Source organism: Trachurus trachurus (assembly GCF_905171665.1).
Source record: "Trachurus trachurus genome assembly, chromosome: 21".
Classification (NCBI taxonomy): domain Eukaryota; kingdom Metazoa; phylum Chordata; class Actinopteri; order Carangiformes; family Carangidae; genus Trachurus; species Trachurus trachurus.
The window spans coordinates 33,446,836-33,464,691 of NC_139899.1; the positions used below are offsets into that span (position 1 = coordinate 33,446,836).

The 17,856-nt window shown below is 43.6% G+C and overlaps 2 protein-coding genes across 2 annotated transcripts in view; both read right to left on the reverse strand.

The window, feature by feature from the left end:
• Positions 1–1,243: 1,243 nt before the first annotated feature.
• On the reverse strand, positions 1,244–11,177 carry tmem237a (transmembrane protein 237a; the record flags this gene model as incomplete). Its single annotated transcript, XM_083996664.1, has 10 exons — positions 1,244–1,311; positions 2,359–2,480; positions 3,871–3,958; positions 4,091–4,164; positions 5,358–5,549; positions 6,393–6,513; positions 8,305–8,459; positions 8,561–8,663; positions 10,881–11,009; positions 11,105–11,177. The coding sequence occupies 10 exons, from the start codon at positions 11,175–11,177 to the stop codon at positions 1,244–1,246; spliced, it is 1,125 nt and encodes a 374-aa protein (XP_083852790.1).
• A 5,499-nt stretch (positions 11,178–16,676) lies between these two features.
• The window catches only part of LOC311004130 (MAGUK p55 subfamily member 4-like), a gene marked incomplete at both ends in the record, with an annotated part of 15,616 nt that continues 14,436 nt past the window's right edge, over positions 16,677–17,856 (reverse strand). The window contains one exon of the mRNA XM_083996078.1: positions 16,677–16,862. Coding sequence (XP_083852204.1) covers positions 16,677–16,862 — 186 coding nt within the window. The remainder of the gene's footprint in view (positions 16,863–17,856) is intronic.

Genomic DNA, 17,856 nt, shown 5'->3' on the forward strand with positions numbered 1-17,856 from the left:
GCCCATAATAGCCCTGCCCAGAGATTTACAACATACATTGTTGTGAGCAGACCCAAAGAAACGGCCTATTTTCACGGCCTAAAAGAGGTTTTACCTGAAAAAAAATACACAGTTCCATTGTTCGCTGTAATATAATTTTTTCCAGCCCTTCAAAGTGCAGGAAAAACACAGTTTTTATTTGGACCTAACCAACTCACGTATCCCTCCGCCCAGGGTTAGTGCCCGCCGATCAGCAGTTGGTTAGGTCCAAATAAAAACTGTGTTTTTCCTGCACTTTGAAGGGTCAACCCTCTCACATTGAGAACCATTGACATTTACTTTAGTTAGATAGTTTTGTTGTACTGGGTATAGACCAGAGCGGCATCTCTATGCAAATGAGAATGACTGATGCATCCTGGGTAATTTAGAGGCAGCACCCGGCATTTTTACATTGCACTCAGTGGCTTTTTGTGTTTTGATGGAGCGTAGACTAACTAACAATCAATTTGAATGTTTTATTTTTTGTTTCTTTTGTAGCACTATGTCTCATAATCATTTTGACACCCTCTTTGAAACCCACCGTTCACGCTATCTTGAAAAATTACAATGAATGAATCTACGGTATGCTCCTTTAGCCTCCCACAGTGATCAATGACTCCACACAGTGTCCAGAAATGTCTGACCCAGACATCTACACGTATTTGGTGGAATCACCGGGGAGGTTTTGGCTCAGTGTTGTCTGCAAATAGCCTGTTAATAGACAACTTTTTGTTAGTTAGTTTGTCAAGCCAGTTAGGCTGAACTTTTCAATGGAGGGATGCCGGGCGCTGCCCCTAAATTACCCAGGATGCATCAGTCATTCTCATTTGCATAAAGATGCCGCTCTGGTCTATACTAGAATATTTATGCATTTTCAGTGGGTCTACTGAGTAAACCTGAGTATCACATAGACTTCACTACACCAAGAGCAGCAGCAGCAGAGCAGCAGCAGAGCAGCAGCAGCAGAGCAGCAGCAGCAGAGCAGCAGCAGAGCAGCAGCTCCCCCTGGTGGTTCAACTCTGTCTGCACAACACACACTCAACAGCTGCTTCTGTACACACTCAGTTTATTTACAAAACCACTCCCAGGTAAACAAAGACCTACCTGACACACACACACATGCTTGCCGCACACACACACACACACTCATACTCACACACACACTTACATTCATATAGTACAAAAACATAGAAACAGACAGGAAACAGCTGTGAGGTTGTGTTGTTCATGCCGGGACGTCCAGGTTCTCGTCTCCTCTGGGGTAACCCTCCACCTCCATCGCCATGAGGAACTCTGCAACACACACACACATCGTCACACTGTTAGAGCGCACGCACACACACACACACACACACACACACACACACACACACACACACACACACACACACACACACACACACACACACACCATCTCTACATTGTGTTTGCCTCCCTCTGGTGGTCACACTGAGAACAACATCCACACTGCGTCTCCATGGGCTCTAAGTCGGCTGCAGGTTCATGTAGGCTACAGACTGAGCTCTGGCTGTTGCACCAAACACACTTTGTAATGTTGGATTTATGTTGTGAATAGAATTAGGATGTAGTTTGTGTTTTGTTTAAATTATGTTACGTTTCTCTTATTTTGTTTATTATTTATGTGAAACTTTAGACGTCATGGGACACAAGACAAATTTCAGAGTGATCTGACAATAAAGTGCATTCTTATCTCATACATATCTCATCACATCTCATCTCATCCAGTGGTGGACAGTAATGGATGGAGGATTTGTACTTTACTTGATTATTAGATTTCTTTGGTACTTATTACTCTTACTTGAATACATTTCCAAGACAAATATTTTTACTTTTACTAATTTACTAATTTCTAGGAAGGCTGAAAAGTACTGGTTACTTTCAGATCTTTTTCTAAAATCCTATTGGACACAAGCTGTGTTTGTCAAAGAAGGAAACCCTAACCCCTAAAAGCAGCACATCAGTGCAGCTGCTTTCAAAGAGTTCATTCTCACTAACAAGAGTTAAAAGCTCCTTACATTCATTTACAAACAATTAGAGTCATTCATTGATGTGAGGAATAAGACATGTAGCCTACTCTTACTCTTACTTTTGCTTTTGGATACTTAAGTACCTTTAAAAGCAAGTACTTTTTTATTCTTACTGGAGTAACATGTCGACTGAGCTACTTTTACTTGTAACGGAGTAAATTCTGACCAGTAGTATTTGTACTCTTACTCAAGTACTGGGGTCGAGTACTCTGTCCATCTCTGATCTGATCTGATCTGATCTTATCTGTCACTCTGAGTCTCCTCTCCCTGTCACCTGTGACCTGAGTCTCACCTTCAGTGTAGTCGATGTCGGGCCGCGAGGAGACGACGGCCCAGGCCAGACCCACCAGCAGAGCCACCACCAGGTTCACTACGATCCACGGCCTCAAGATCTGCTCCTCTGATCCAGGAGGCCTGAGGAGGAGGAGGAGGAGGAGGAGGAGGAGGAGGAGGAGTAGTTTTAGTTTTAGTTAGTGTCTCTTCCACAGTGATCTTAGTGTTCACAGTTTCATTAAACTGTAAAACCTACAGTTGTTAAACCTCTGGGAAATTTTGAAAGGCCCACGGGGCTACTGCGGGTTGTGCCATCTCTGTCAACATGGGAATCAAACCCACGATCTTAAGGTCAAGACAGAACTGATCAGACACATGATCATCTTTCTATAAGCACTGATATGGAGGAGCTGTAACCACATTAGGTTACCTGTGTGCGTGTTTGTGGTTGTGTTTGACAGAAACTGTCAGTAGATGAACTGTCGCTCTGGCCTGAGACTCAGAGGTTACCACGGCAACTTGAGGTGGTTGCCCATGACGACAGGGGCCCCCCAGGCTGAGACAGACAGAAACGTGGAGAAAAAGAGCGATTTTCTGCCTCTGCACTGGTCTCACATTTAGGCTTACTGTGACAAAACGGTAACTCCTATCAGAAAGAAACACTACCATCATCGCTGTAAGGACTTCCTGAACGATTTGGTGTGATTTTGGTGTTTCTACAGTAAATATTTTGCAAAAACGTGCGATTTTAAAACAGGGGTCCGTTCTGCTTCTCTCAGAAAATCTTTGTATTGGAGTCAATGAGAAGCAGAGACAGACGTGGCCGCACTCAGAGGCTGATAATTCAAATTCTGTAAGTCTCTCTGATATTTTGAGCACATGGTGAGAGACAGAACAAGTTTGTCTACAAATTTGGAAAAAAACACGTGTGTAGAGTGTAAATTGTGTACGGGAGGAGTGTGGAAAGAGAAAAAATCTGGAATTTTTTTAGGCTCTCTCCCACTCTAACCGATGATGTCACGCACTCTGACATGAACATTCCGTGCAATACACACCCATTATAATCTCATAATTTCTCCAAAAATGATCATGGTCATTGATCAGGGATTGATCAAAAACTATATGACCTATCAAAACGTGGAGTAATACGACAATACACAAGACTTGTGTCTACTGTTTAAAGTTCAAATGGAGTCTCTAGGTGAAAGTATGCCTGAGCAGTAGACGTTTGTTAAACTCCAATGATTGGTCTTTTTCGCTCTTTTTTCCCCACCTGTTCCATTGACTTCAATGCAAATTTTTTGCAGTTTTTCGCAAATAATTCGTATACTGTTGAGAAAAGTAATAGCACACTGATCCCGATCGAACCGCACGTTTTGATATAAGTAGCGAATCGAAATTTGTCCGGAAGATGAAAAATAATATTATGTAGGAAAGAATCCACACAATAACAATAGTGCTCGAGGCTTTGCCCCGTGGCCCTAATTAAACACGTGTGTTGTCATGACGACAGCAGAAACACGAGTCTCACCACAGAGTCTCATTGGCCGTTGGATACAGGTTGATACGGTCACTGGTCATCTGTTGGCTCAGGGACAGGATCAGGGCGATGAAGTACACTGACATCACAGAGAGAGAAAGAGGCCTTCATCATCACCATCATAATCATCATCATCATCATCATCATCATCATTATCATCATCATCATCATTATCATCATCACCATCACCATCACCATCTTCATCACTTACAGAAGGAGGCCAGCACCGTCGGGTCCAGGGTGAGGAACCCTCTCAGGGCCATGGAGGCTTTAGCCAGGTTCACTCTGCAGATCACACACACACACACACACACATGTTGATTGATTGATTGATTGATTGATTGATTGATTGATTGATTGATTGATTGATTGATTGATTGATTGATTGATTGATTGATTGATTGATTGATCGATTGATTGATCGATTGATTGATTTTAAGGTCAAATGTCTTTTTTTCCCATGATCCCCAGGGCCCATCAGGGGCCTTAGATCAGGACGACCTCCCCTACATTTACAGAACAGCTTCTGTCTCTACGGATCACTTCCTGTTTACACTTTATACTGAGGGGGCGGGGCCTCAGTGACACATTACAGAATAACAGTCGCGCTTATTTTTTCCGTGTGCAACAGTTGTTGATGGTACTGACGTCATCTTATCATTTCTTTGAACTCGACACTGAACCCAGAACAGATGTAACTCCAGATGGAAGTTACAGATCCAGTCCAAGAGGGATTGTTGTGGGTTTTTAAAGGGATAGTTCAACATTTTGTCAAATTGGCCCATTGCCATAATCCCTATAGTCATAGCAGTAGGTTTGTTACCTTTAATTGTCGGTGCAAGCTATTTTGTTGTTTTAGAGGCAAATACAGAGACTGCTTGATGAAAAACTGTCCCTGAAGGCAACGCACATCAGCGGTTTTGCATGAATTTCCCTCTAAAGCAACTCTGTGTGGTAACGTTGTGTTATTATCTCATAGCGTGGTGAATGTGCAGGTCACAACTTGTCCACCAGAGCGTTGTGGAGTTGTTGGATTGTGTATTTGATGAGTTTGATGAGGGAAACCAAGAAATCCCATAATGAGCCTCCGTAGCGTAGCTCTGAGCAGCTCACGGCTCTGCTCCGCCGTTCTAAAAATAGCTTGCACCGACAATTAAAAGGTAACGAACCTACTGCTATGACTATAGGGATTATGGCAATGGGCCAATTTGCCAAAATGTTGAACTATCCCTTTAACACATTTTACATTTTTTTTGTTTAATTACTCATTCCACTTCAGTATATGCCTCTATATGTAAACAAGTTACATTTGTAATGAAACAAAATGAAACAGTGTATTGTTGATGGGCGTGTAGAGCAGCAGCAGAAACGCTGCCACGCTTGTGAGCCGCAGCAGTTCAAGCGACCCACACACTGCTGCTCATGGGGCGTTAGAGTTTAGGCTATCTTGTTTTGAACAACAAGAAGCACACACAGACCTGTCGAACGCGGACACGGTGCTGATGGCGAGCAGCAGGTAGAGCAGCGACTGTGCGGGGTAGGCCAGCAGGTGGTACTGCTGCAGCAGGTTGGGCAGCGTGGTCATCTGCTCCCCCGCCAACACGTACACCACGATGATGTTCCACACGGCGTAGCCGGCCAGGAAGCCGTGGGAGAACAGGCCCAGCACCCTGCACACCGGGAAACAACACACATCACACACTGCTGCTCCGAGTCCCACTGCTGCTGCTGCATCTGGCTCAGGGAACTAGGAGAGATGTCAAAGCCCTCCTCCTTAGCTATGAAGCCCTGCATGGCCAGGCTCCCTCATACTGAGGAACTTGTAGTTCCCTACTACCCAAACAGGACCAGCTGGTCGTTCCTAGAGTCTTTAGTCTGGGAGGCAGTTCTTTGGAACTTCCAATCCAAATTCACTCTCTATTTTCAACAATAAACTTCAAACCTTCCTTTTTAAAGGGATAGTTCACCCAAAATTGAAATTCGAAGCTCCTCTTCCCGGTTCGTCAAATTTGGATGAACCAGGGTCCGAACTGGGAAGAGGAGCTTCGAGAAGCTTCCGCTACAAAACAAGCTTGAAATATAGACTTATTTAATTTTTTTTCGGGACAATTTTGCATTTCGGGGCTTCAATACAAGACGGACATTACATACGAGCAGCATGGAGGTATTTGGATGTTTCTTGGTGTGTCTTTTTGTTACGAAGACAGTTGGTATCCATTTGCAACCGTTATATGGACATGCACTGCTACGCCGAGACCCCCTGAAATTTCAATTTTGGGTGAACTATCCCTTTAACACAGGTTAACTTTACTTATATGATTGCTATTGTTTAATTGTTTATCACTGTGTCTTATCATCTTTTGATCTTTTTTGATTAATATTGTTTTTAAATGTTTAATGTTGTTTAGTTTAAAGCACCTTGAGATGCACTTTTTGTATGAAAGGTGCTACTATATAAATAAAATCATTATTATTATACTTATTAATATTCGTAGTTGTGTGTGTGTTCAGACCTGAAGCTGCTGTGGACCCTCAGGGCCACGTCTCTGGTCGTCCACATCTGTCTGTGGTCCAGGTAGTCGTCCATCAGCTCCGAGTGTCTCAGCTGCTCCACCCGCTCCGCCTGGAAACGCCCTGCACGGGGCAAATGCACATTGCACAATATTTCAAAAAAAAAGAAAAAGAAAGTGAATCGATTTTTTCTCCCACCCATACTATGTATACTGTGGAACTGTTTATTTGTGCATGCGTATGGATCTGAGTCTGAATGTGTTTGATATAATGTGTCTGATATGACTTGTACAGCACTTTGGTCAACAATGGTTGTTTTTAAATGTGCTATATAAATAAACGTGAACTGAACTGAACTGAACTGAACTGAGTCTAAGGAGGAGCTGGGTCATCCGTCATCGGTCAGAGGTCAGAGGTCGGCCCACACTGACCCACTTAGACAGCAGCTCTGCTCCTGGTGGATTAGACAGGCTGCGGTGTGTTCTGGGTTAGTGAGGGTTTAAAGAGCAACATGAAGACACCGTGAGGAGTAAACCAGGCCCTGATTGGTTTAGAGGGATTTACCCATCGGCCTTTAGCTCCACACATTAATTAATTAGAACTCATCAACGGGCTGTGACATCAGTCTGTCCCAGACTCCTCTGAAATATTTAATCAGAACGAAGAAGATTAACAAGATCATTAACACGAAGAGCTGAGAGGAGAGAGTCAGTCACACTGAGTTTATACCACAGAAAATATGAGTCAACAGCATCAAACCCTCTTTTTATGTCATAACATAAAATCTCCATACAGTATAAAGGTAGATGTTTGTGTTAAAGCTCCATACGATATAAAGGTAGATGTTTGTGTTAAAGCTCCATACAGTATAAAGGTAGATGTTTGTATTAAAGCTCCATACAGTATAAAGGTAGATGTTTGTGTGAAAGCTCCATACAGTATAAAGGTAGATGTTTGTATTAAAGCTCCATACAGTATAAAGGTAGATGTTTGTGTTAAAGCTCCATACGGTATAAAGGTAGATGTTTGTATTAAAGCTCCATACAGTATAAAGGTAGATGTTTGTATTAAAGCTCCATACAGTATAAAGGTAGATGTTTGTGTTAAAGCTCCATACAGTATAAAGGTAGATGTTTGTATTAAAGCTCCATACAGTATAAAGGTAGATGTTCATGTGTAGTGTGATTATAAAGCAGCTCTAGGTTCTATATGAAAGTATCAAAGCCTCAGTACAGGGAAATGCACACAGCCTCTATTCAGAAACTGAGCCTTAAAACCAGCTGTCAGGACTTCCTGTCACTTTGTGATGTCACAACTAAGCCCCGCCCCCTCACCACCACCTGGACAACACCATCCAACAACAACTTGCAGGATTTGGTTTCTCTGAGTGTTTTATTCTGAAATCTGCTCTGTTTTTATTGGATCACTTTAGAAAACAGTCAGCCAATCAGAAGAGAGGCTCAGAGCCTCCTCCTCTCTTCTGATTGGCTGACACCGAGCTGTTGTTACTAGAGCTCCAGAGAGAAGCTGGAGGAGATGGAAAACTACACTGAGATGGTTTTTAGATCTTCATAGATCAATCTATTAGGGGTGGGAGAAAAAATTGATTCACATAAATATCGCGATATCTTTTTTGACAGAGAGTACAGGTTTTGATAATAGTTTAAGTTCACTTTATAATAACTTTCTCCTACAGTATTTGTGTGCAGATAAATGTTAAAAATGCAGACAAAAAATCGAGAGAATCGGCAATATCGTAGAATCACAATTTAAATCGAATCGCCATCCAAATAATCGTAGAAGAATCGAATCGGGAGAAAAGCATATCGTCCCAGCCCTACAATCTATTACTGATTAATATGAATGAAAACGTATTGTTGATAATAGAAACGTATCAATCGTAGCGTCACTCACTGTTCCTCTCCACGAAGACTTTTCCGACCGGCTGGCTGTGTCCGTGGGGGGCGGAGAACAGGGAATGCTGGGGGATGGGCGACTGAGCATCCGTGATGATGTCGTCGTCCTCGGCTCCCAGGTCGTTGCTGTAGTGCTCCAGGGCCTTGGTCTTCCTGTCGGGGGACAGCAGAGGAGGAGGAGTCAGACTCTTGTTGCCCTGACGACGACCCCTGACACCTGCGGTTAATGACATCATTAGTCTAACGGCCGTCACCTCTTCCTCTTCGTCTTCTTCACGACCACGGTCGCCTCCTCTCCGTCCGTGGTCGGCTCGGCCATGTCTCCGTTTGGCACTTCAGTGTGTTCTGCTTCCTGGTCTGACAGAAGACAAAGACAGCACACGGTGAGCGAAGGGTTAACAGCTGATCACTGACCCAATGAGGTGGATCGAACTACTAGAGGCGGCCATATTGTGTCAGTCCACTCACTCTGACTCTGGCTGCAGTAGATGGTGAGCCAGTCAACTGCACTAAAAAACTACTCATAACTCCGTACAGTTTTAACCATATGTTACGGCCGGAAGGGGTTCGGCCTTGTGTCTGTGTCTCTCTCTCCCTTTCCCTCACAGCTCCACCCAGTTCCCCAATCAGGATAACAAGGTTCACCTGGGCTGCTGATCTTAAATACCCTGCAGCTGACACCAGAGAGCGGGAGAGCAGTGCGTGGGGACTGCTGGGCTTGCCTGCCTCCCATCTTGGCTTTTGTTTGTTTAGTTTATGTATACTTGTTTGTATCACTCTTATGTTTTGTATTAAATCTCCTTTTAGTTAATTTAGTGTCTTTGTGTTTGGGGTCATTGTTGGGTCTATTGTTATGCCCCTCTGGGCCAACGAAGTTCTGGGGCGTAACAATTGGGGGCTCGTCCGGGATATGAACCCAGGACCAACTCTGCTAGTGACGTTGTGGAGAGGAACCCTGTGATATTGGTTAACTATCTAGTCTTCAGTGGCTTCCCGGGAGGCTTCTTTAAACGTTGAACTCTGCGAGTGAACAATGGACCATGGCAAGGTCCACGGCCACACAGAAAACGTACCCACACCCAGGTTTCACCGCCAAAAATAAGAAAGGCAAAATAACAAAGTGGCAAGAGTCTCTCTCTGCCCGATGACTACCTTACAGGGAGCTCTCAAGTAAACACAGACAGGCAGTTAAATCACAAACCATCTTGAAAAGAAGACTACTACAGCTACAAACCTTTACTTCACCTCATGGTTGTTCAGATCCCGGACGAGCCCCCAATTGTTACGCCCCAGAACTTCGTTGGCCCAGAGGGGCATAACAATGGACCCAACAATGACCCCAAACACAAAGACACTAAATTAACTAAAAGGAGATTTAATACAAAACATAAGAGTGATACAAACAAGTAGACATAAACTAAACAAACAAAAGCCAAGATGGGAGGCAGGCAAGCCCAGCAGTCCCCACGCACTGCCCCCACCCCCGCTCTCTGGTGTCAGCTGCAGGGTATTTAAGATCAGCAGCCCAGGTGAACCTTGTTGTCCTGATTGGGGAACTGGGTGGAGCTGTGAGGGAAAGGGAGAGAGAGACACACACACAAGGCCGAACCCCTTCTGGCCGTAACACCATATTAAGCTTGTGTGTGTTTAAAATGTTTTTTTTGAGTTATGTTTATTGATCTAAACTTTCGATAGCGCTCCACTGGGGTCCAATATCACATCAAAAGCCCCTGAAATGAGCAGAATAGATCCTCTATAAGTATTAGCAAAATTTTCCTACAGTGTTATTTTTATAGAAAAGTACATTATTAAGATTATTCGAGATTCTAAGTGTGTATCAGTATCATAACTGCATTTCTGGCATTCATAACAAACCAAACTGTTTGAAAATTGGTCAAAAACTGATCAAGTTCTGGTTGTTTTAGTAGAACATGAACCAGAGGCCTAATGCTCTGAGGGAGCGAGCGGGCTGAGCCAAGATGGCACCCCCGTGTCATATATAGAGAGCCTAAGCAGGAAGTAACGTCGCCATGGGAACTCAACTCAGAAAAAGTCTCCATGTAAGTGAACGGGAGTCAAAGTTTTATTTCTAATGTGATTGAATAGTGTGATGATAAAACTCTCTGACCTCTACCTGTTTAAAACACCACGGTTCATGAAGAGAAACCAGCAGTTTGTTGTCACGGCAACAGAAGAATGTATTTAGTGTGAAGACGCTCTACGGACTACAGATCTGGTGTCACCAACTGACACGGGAAAGGAAGGACGCCATGTGGTCGCCATGGTGACGTCACTACGCCACCTGGAGTCTCTATGGTTACGGATTCTAAGGAGTTTTATTTTACAATAGTTTTACAACAAACTGCTGGTTTCTCTTCATGAAATGTGATGTTTTAAACAGGTAGAGGTCAAAGGTCAGAAAGTTTTATCATCACACTATTCAATCACATTAGAAATAAAACTTTGACTCCCGTTCACTCACATGGAGACTTTTTCCGAGTCGCGGTCCCATGGCAAGGTTACTTTCTGCTTCGGCTCTCTATACAGTAGGCTATATATCTGTGGTTCTCATACCTATGGTCGCCGCCTTCTTCCTCTTCTTCTTCTTCTGTGGTGCTGGATCTTGCGGCTCCGGGGTCAGATGGTCTCTGCTGTCAGAGTGGGTCCTGTTGGGCCCCCCCTCCCCCTCCAGCTCCAGCCCTGCTGCAGACAGACACACAGTATAGAGTTCACTATGACACACAGCAGAGTGACAGTAGAGTAGAGTAGACGTCTGCTGTCTGTGTGACTCCTCCCACCTTCTCCCTGCTCCTCTCCATCAGTCACCACCTCCTTCTTCAGCTTCTTCTTTTTGCTCTTGACGGTCGGCATGGTGACGGCTCTCTGTGGGAGGAGCAAAGAACAACATGGCCGACACAGTGAGTGACCTGAGCTCTGAGGATGCGTGGACGTGGAGTAGAGTAGGGTAGGGTAGGGTAGAGTAGAGTAGGGTAGGGTAGGGTAGGGTAGGGTAGAGTAGGGTAGGGTAGAGTAGAGTAGGGTAGAGTAGGGTAGGGTAGGGTAGAGTAGAGTAGGGTAGAGTAGGGTAGGGTAGGGTAGTGTAGGGTAGAGTAGGGTAGGGTAGGGTAGAGTAGAGTAGGGTAGGGTAGGGTAGGGTAGGGTAGAGTAGAGTAGGGTAGAGTAGAGTAGGGTAGGGTAGGGTAGAATAGAGTAGGGTAGGGTAGGGTAGGGTAGGGTAGAGTAGAGTAGGGTAGAGTAGAGTAGAGTAGGGTAGGGTAGAGTAGGGTAGGGTAGGGTAGAGTAGAGTAGGGTAGAGTAGGGTAGGGTAGGGTAGGGTAGAGTAGAGTAGGGTAGGGTAGGGTAGGGTAGGGTAGGGTAGAGTAGAGTAGGGTAGGGTAGGGTAGAGTAGAGTAGGGTAGGGTAGAGTAGGGTAGGGTAGGGTAGGGTAGAGTAGGGTAGTGTAGGGTAGAGTAGGGTAGGGTAGGGTAGTGTAGGGTAGAGTAGGGTAGGGTAGGGTAGAGTAGAGTAGGGTAGGGTAGGGTAGGGTAGGGTAGAGTAGAGTAGGGTAGAGTAGAGTAGGGTAGGGTAGGGTAGAATAGAGTAGGGTAGGGTAGGGTAGGGTAGGGTAGAGTAGGGTAGGGTAGGGTAGGGTAGGGTAGAGTAGAGTAGGGTAGGGTAGGGTAGAGTAGGGTAGGGTAGGGTAGGGTAGGGTAGAGTAGAGTAGAGTAGAGTAGGGTAGAGTAGGGTAGGGTAGAGTAGGGTAGGGTAGGGTAGGGTAGAGTAGGGTAGGGTAGAGTAGAGTAGGGTAGAGTAGGGTAGGGTAGGGTAGAGTAGAGTAGGGTAGAGTAGGGTAGGGTAGGGTAGAGTAGAGTAGGGTAGGGTAGGGTAGGGTAGGGTAGAGTAGAGTAGGGTAGAGTAGAGTAGGGTAGGGTAGGGTAGAATAGAGTAGGGTAGGGTAGGGTAGGGTAGGGTAGAGTAGGGTAGGGTAGGGTAGGGTAGGGTAGGGTAGAGTAGGGTAGGGTAGGGTAGGGTAGGGTAGAGTAGAGTAGAGTAGAGTAGGGTAGAGTAGGGTAGGGTAGAGTAGGGTAGGGTAGGGTAGGGTAGAGTAGGGTAGGGTAGAGTAGAGTAGGGTAGAGTAGGGTAGGGTAGGGTAGAGTAGAGTAGGGTAGAGTAGGGTAGGGTAGGGTAGTGTAGGGTAGAGTAGGGTAGGGTAGGGTAGGGTAGGGTAGGGTAGGGTAGAGTAGGGTAGGGTAGAGTAGAGTAGGGTAGAGTAGGGTAGGGTAGGGTAGAGTAGAGTAGGGTAGGGTAGAGTAGAGTAGGGTAGGGTAGGGTAGGGTAGAGTAGGGTAGAGTAGGGTAGGGTAGGGTAGAGTAGGGTAGGTAGAGTAGAGTAGAGTAGAGTAGAGTAGGGTAGAGTAGAGTAGAGTAGGGTAGGGTAGGGTAGGGCAGGGTAGAGCAGAGTAGGGTAGGGTAGGGTAGAGTAGAGTAGGGTAGGTAGAGTAGTGTATAGCAACATAAATTACTTCCTGTTTTCAACAGCTTCAGGACAAAGGTCGGGTTGCTGTTAAGTTTTTAAACTACTGTTTTCACATTTTAAATATTTTTTGTCAAGTTTTCTTTTTTTCCCCTGCACTTTTTCAGGGATCCTTCTGGTCCACTGTTTGCAAGAACTAAATCAAAATCAAAATCAAATCAAATCAAATCAAATCAAATCAAATCAAATCAAATCAAATCAAATCAAATCAAATCAAAGGGTCATGTTGACAGTTATGTTGTCAGCTGTTTGGTCAAATAATGGACCCAACTTGCAGGCAGTTGATTGCAGGTTTCTCTTACAAAGGGACTTCACATTAAATGTCTTAAATGTACAAAATGATTACATTGATACAAAGATTACACATGGTTTTCATGCTTTGAATTATTTGGGAAAGGCCAGAATTTTCCTCCACCAAGTTCTTGATATTGTCAATTACAATCAATTATTTCTGGGCTATTTCTACACAATCAATCGTTATTTCTTGTCATAATCACATAGGCCTAAATAACGGCCTGTAAATTAAAGGGTTTCCCAGAGTTGAAATCAGCAATATATTCATGTACAGCATTAAACATCAGTTCATTTTATATAGATTTTCAATATTATTTATCAATTAATCTTGTTTCAACTTTATCTTAACTTCCTCATCACCGTCACTTCACTGGTCTCATGTCAATAAACCTGATCAATAACAACATGTTGTTTCTGGTTCTGGTTCAGATTCTCAGAGTTTAACAAGATAAAAAAACAAAAACACGACTGATGAATCAAAATAATCAATAGCTATCAGATGTTCGATCTGAAGGAAACTTGGTTACCTGGTTAAATCCTGGTTGTAGTTGCCGTGACGACCAGACACATGCTGCTTAGTAACGCACGTCCTGCAGGTGAATCAGTCGGTGTCTCTCACCTGAGAGGAGGAAACACTGTGACTCTGATCCCATCAGGCTCAGTGTCTTAGGCCCAGTCTCTGTCCAACACTCACCCCTCCTCCCTCACCCCTCCTCCTCTCCTCCTCTCCTCCTCCCTCCTCTTCTCCTTCCTTTCCTCCTCTCCTCCTCTCCTCCTCTCCTCCTCCTCCCTCCTCTTTTACAAAGATTACCGCCCCGGCGTTACATACATAAAGGCATTTTTTACAGATTGCATTATAAAAGACATTGTTGTTGATTTGTGTATCTACATTTATGAATGAGCCATTTGGATAAAAGGATAATGAGATTAATGATGTAGTATTGTCTAACTTTGGTGAATGGAAATACTGTAACTAACTTAGTATATGGAATATAGGGTATATATTTATTTATGGGGATAGTTTTTATATATATATATATTTATATTTATATTTATGAAGATATGTATGTAGTATATATTTATTTTTGTAATTATACATTATATAGATATTTATGAAGTGTATATGGTATATATTTATATAGGTGTATTATGTAGTTATGATATCTGTGTAGTTATAAACTGAAGAGTAGTTAAAAAGGGGTGGAAAATTAAAAAAGTATTGTACTTCTTCCCACTCCTTTTTCGAACAATGTGCGGTGTTTTGTTATGTATTAGCTCTTTATTTTATTGTATTTTTTTTAAATTTCTGTTTTCTTTCTTTTGTATGTATAATAGTTACATACATTTATTTTCTTTTTATACATGTTCGAAAATAAAATTAATTAATTAATTAATTCATTCAAATACAGTGAAGCCAAACGGTACATTTTCAAAACAAAGGGAAAAATCTGTCTCAATAGAAAAGGAACTCATCCTCTCTCTCCTCTTCCTCTGGTCAGGAGGAGGAGGAGGAGGAGACACTGACGGGCAGAGGAGGCTCGATCGCAGGTTTGAGACCCGTCCGGCCGGTGGGGTTTATAGAGCAGCAGCAGGTGGATGAGCAGCAGCTGAGCCCTGACAGAGGGAGCTCTGTGATTGGTCGATGAGCTGCTGCCGTGTCACCAGCTGGCAGCGCTACGTGTTAGCCACCATGCTAATAATCCGTCAGCGTGACCGTCTGAACACAAACACAAACACGACCCAGATTCATGTTCACACTCAGAGACGAACTGAACTGATCACAGGTCGTATTGATGAGTGATTATTGATTATTGATGAGTGAGTGATTGACAGCAGGAGGAGGAGAACATGATGAGTCCAGTGGGTTTGTCGTTGAACTACATCTCCCATGAGCCTCTGGTGCAACAAACACGGTGTTGAGCAGGTTAAGAGGTCAGAGGTGAAGACCGTCACCATAGAAACCAGGTCAACACAATGAATCCTATCAGACACACACACACACACACACACACACACACACACACACGTTTATTCACCGCAAAAACTCTAAATCTTACCAAGAATTTTTGTCTTATTTCTAGTCAAAACAAATCTCATTATACCTAAAATATGTATATTTATACATATACATACATACATAGTTATACATAAAAAGTAGCTTGTTTTTAGACACTTTTGACTTCTTTCAAGTCTATTTTCATTTGAAATAAGTAGAAAAATCTGACATTGGAGCAAGTTTTTCTTTCTTATTACAAGCACAAAAAAACTTGCTTTCACTGGCAGATTTTTCTACTTATTTGATGAAAATCAGTTTGAAACAAGTGAAAATGATCTAAAAACAAGTTAATTTTTAGGTGATGAGTCTTATTTTAAGTGGAAAGAGATTAGTTTTGACTAGAAATGAGACATTTTGACAAGAAATAAGACAAATACTCTTGGAAAGATTTTGAGTTTTTGCAGTGTTCTAAAATAAAAAACAGTAAAATCAAGTTTAGTGAGTCACTGGATTTATTTAAACAATGTTTGTTTAATACTTTGACCCCATGAAGAACAAACAAACATGTAAACAACAGTTCAGATTGTGTTTGTGTAGACTGAGGCTGAATGACATTAATCCTCCTGTTAAAGCTCCTGAGCTGCGTCTGTCTGAACTGGATTAACCTGAGACACACAGACGAGTGTGTGTGTGTGTGTGTGGGGGGGGGGGGTTAGTCACATGACTTCATCTTGATCTGTAATTAGCACAGAGACTCCAGATTCAGTGAAACCAGGTCAGAGTTTAAAGGGATAGTTCAACATTTTGTCAAATTGGCCCATTGCCATAATCCCTATAGTCATAGCAGTAGGTTCGTTACCTTTAATTGTCGGTGCAATCTTTCTTTAGAACGGCGGAGCAGAGCCGTGAGCTGCTCAGAGCTACGCTACGGAGGCTCATTATGGGATTTCTTGGTTTCCCTCATCAAACTCATCAAATACACAATCCAACAACTCCACAACGCTCTGGTGGACAAGTTGTGACCTGCACATTCACCACGCTATGAGATAATAACACAACGTTACCACACAGAGTTGTTTTAGAGGGAAATTCATGCAAAACCACTGATGCACGTTGCCTTCAGGGACAGTTTTTCATCATCAGTCTCTGTATTTCCCTCTAAAACAACTCTGTGTGGTAACGTTGTGTTATTATCTCATAGCGTGGTGAATGTGCAGGTCACAACTTGTCCACCAGAGCGTTGTGGAGTTCTTTGGATGTGTTTGATGAGTTTGATGAGGGAAACCAAGAAATCCCATAATGAGCCTCCGTAGCGTAGCTCTGAGCAGCTCACGGCTCTGCTCCGCCGTTCTAAAAATAGCTTGCACCGACAATTAAAGGTAACAAACCTACTGCTATGACTATAGGGATTATGGCAATGGGCCAATTTGACAAAATGTTGAACTATCCATTTAATAATCAATCAGACACAGCTGATCAGGTTTAGAACCACGTGTTTGGTCTCAATCGGTTGCTCCAGTCTGACTGATCACTGATCGATTATTGATCTACTGGTCCTCCCGGGTCCAGCTCTCGGGGATCCACTGCGGCTCCTCCTGCGCCTGCTGGATGACGGAGCACAGCTGGATGACGGCGTCCTGCAGGTCGTCGTTCACCAACACGCAGTCAAACAGCTGCCGGTACTTTCCCTCCATCAGACGAGAGACTTCCTCCAGCTCCACAAAGTCCTCCTCCTGGTGGGGGGTGGGGGGGGAGTAGAGGGGGGGCATTGAGTTACTGAAGGTATCTGAAGGTACTTAGCTTTACATACAGCTGTTCTGGGACAAGCAAACTGATTTGATCTTATTGTTTGTTTTCCTGTGTAACCAGAACACGTCTCCTCAGAGGACAGTGAGGTTCTTATGAGAAAGAAGCCCAAGGAACCACCAGAGGAACCACCTGATTCATCAGAGGAACCTCTTGAAGGACCTCCGAAGGAAACACCAGAGGAACCATCTGAGGAACCACCAGAGGAACCATCTGAAGTAGGGATGTATATCTTCACCACTGAGGCCGATTCGATACGCTGCCACCGATACGATACATTAACGATACACTGAAGCTCCCGGCGATACGATGCGATACGATTCACTCCTGTTCACGATGCGATGCGATTCAAAAATGATTTGATAATGATATGACTTATATACAAAGAGATTTGGTTTGATATGATGTTTGATACTAGCCTGACAAGCCAGACTATATCATTAACATGTCTAGTCTGGCAACGACCGGTAGACCTCGGCTCAGTCCAGGGGGCGGGATGAAGGCTGTCTTTCAAACTGCCTCTGCACCAATAGGGTAGCGCTACGACCAATCAGAGCAAAGAGCAGGATGACGTTAGCCTGACAAGCCAATTAAAATGTATGTCGTCATGGCGTTAAGCCCGCCCAACGACTCTCTAAACAGATAGAGCGCTGTGATTGGTGAACACAAACGGTGTTCGAGACTCAAAAAGTTCCTATGGCTCGTTTCTAGACCCACCTACGGAGCAAATATAGTTGCTGCTGCTAGGGTGCAGATAGATTTCTAGGCTAGTTTGATACAGTTGTGATACGAGAGTTTCTTTCCACATCAGGTTTATTACCTCAATACCACTATTCTGCTTTACTCTCTGTATCAATTTGAGGGATGTAGCCTATATTTGGTAAATGTTTACAGGGCAAACCAATAAATGATATTTGAAAG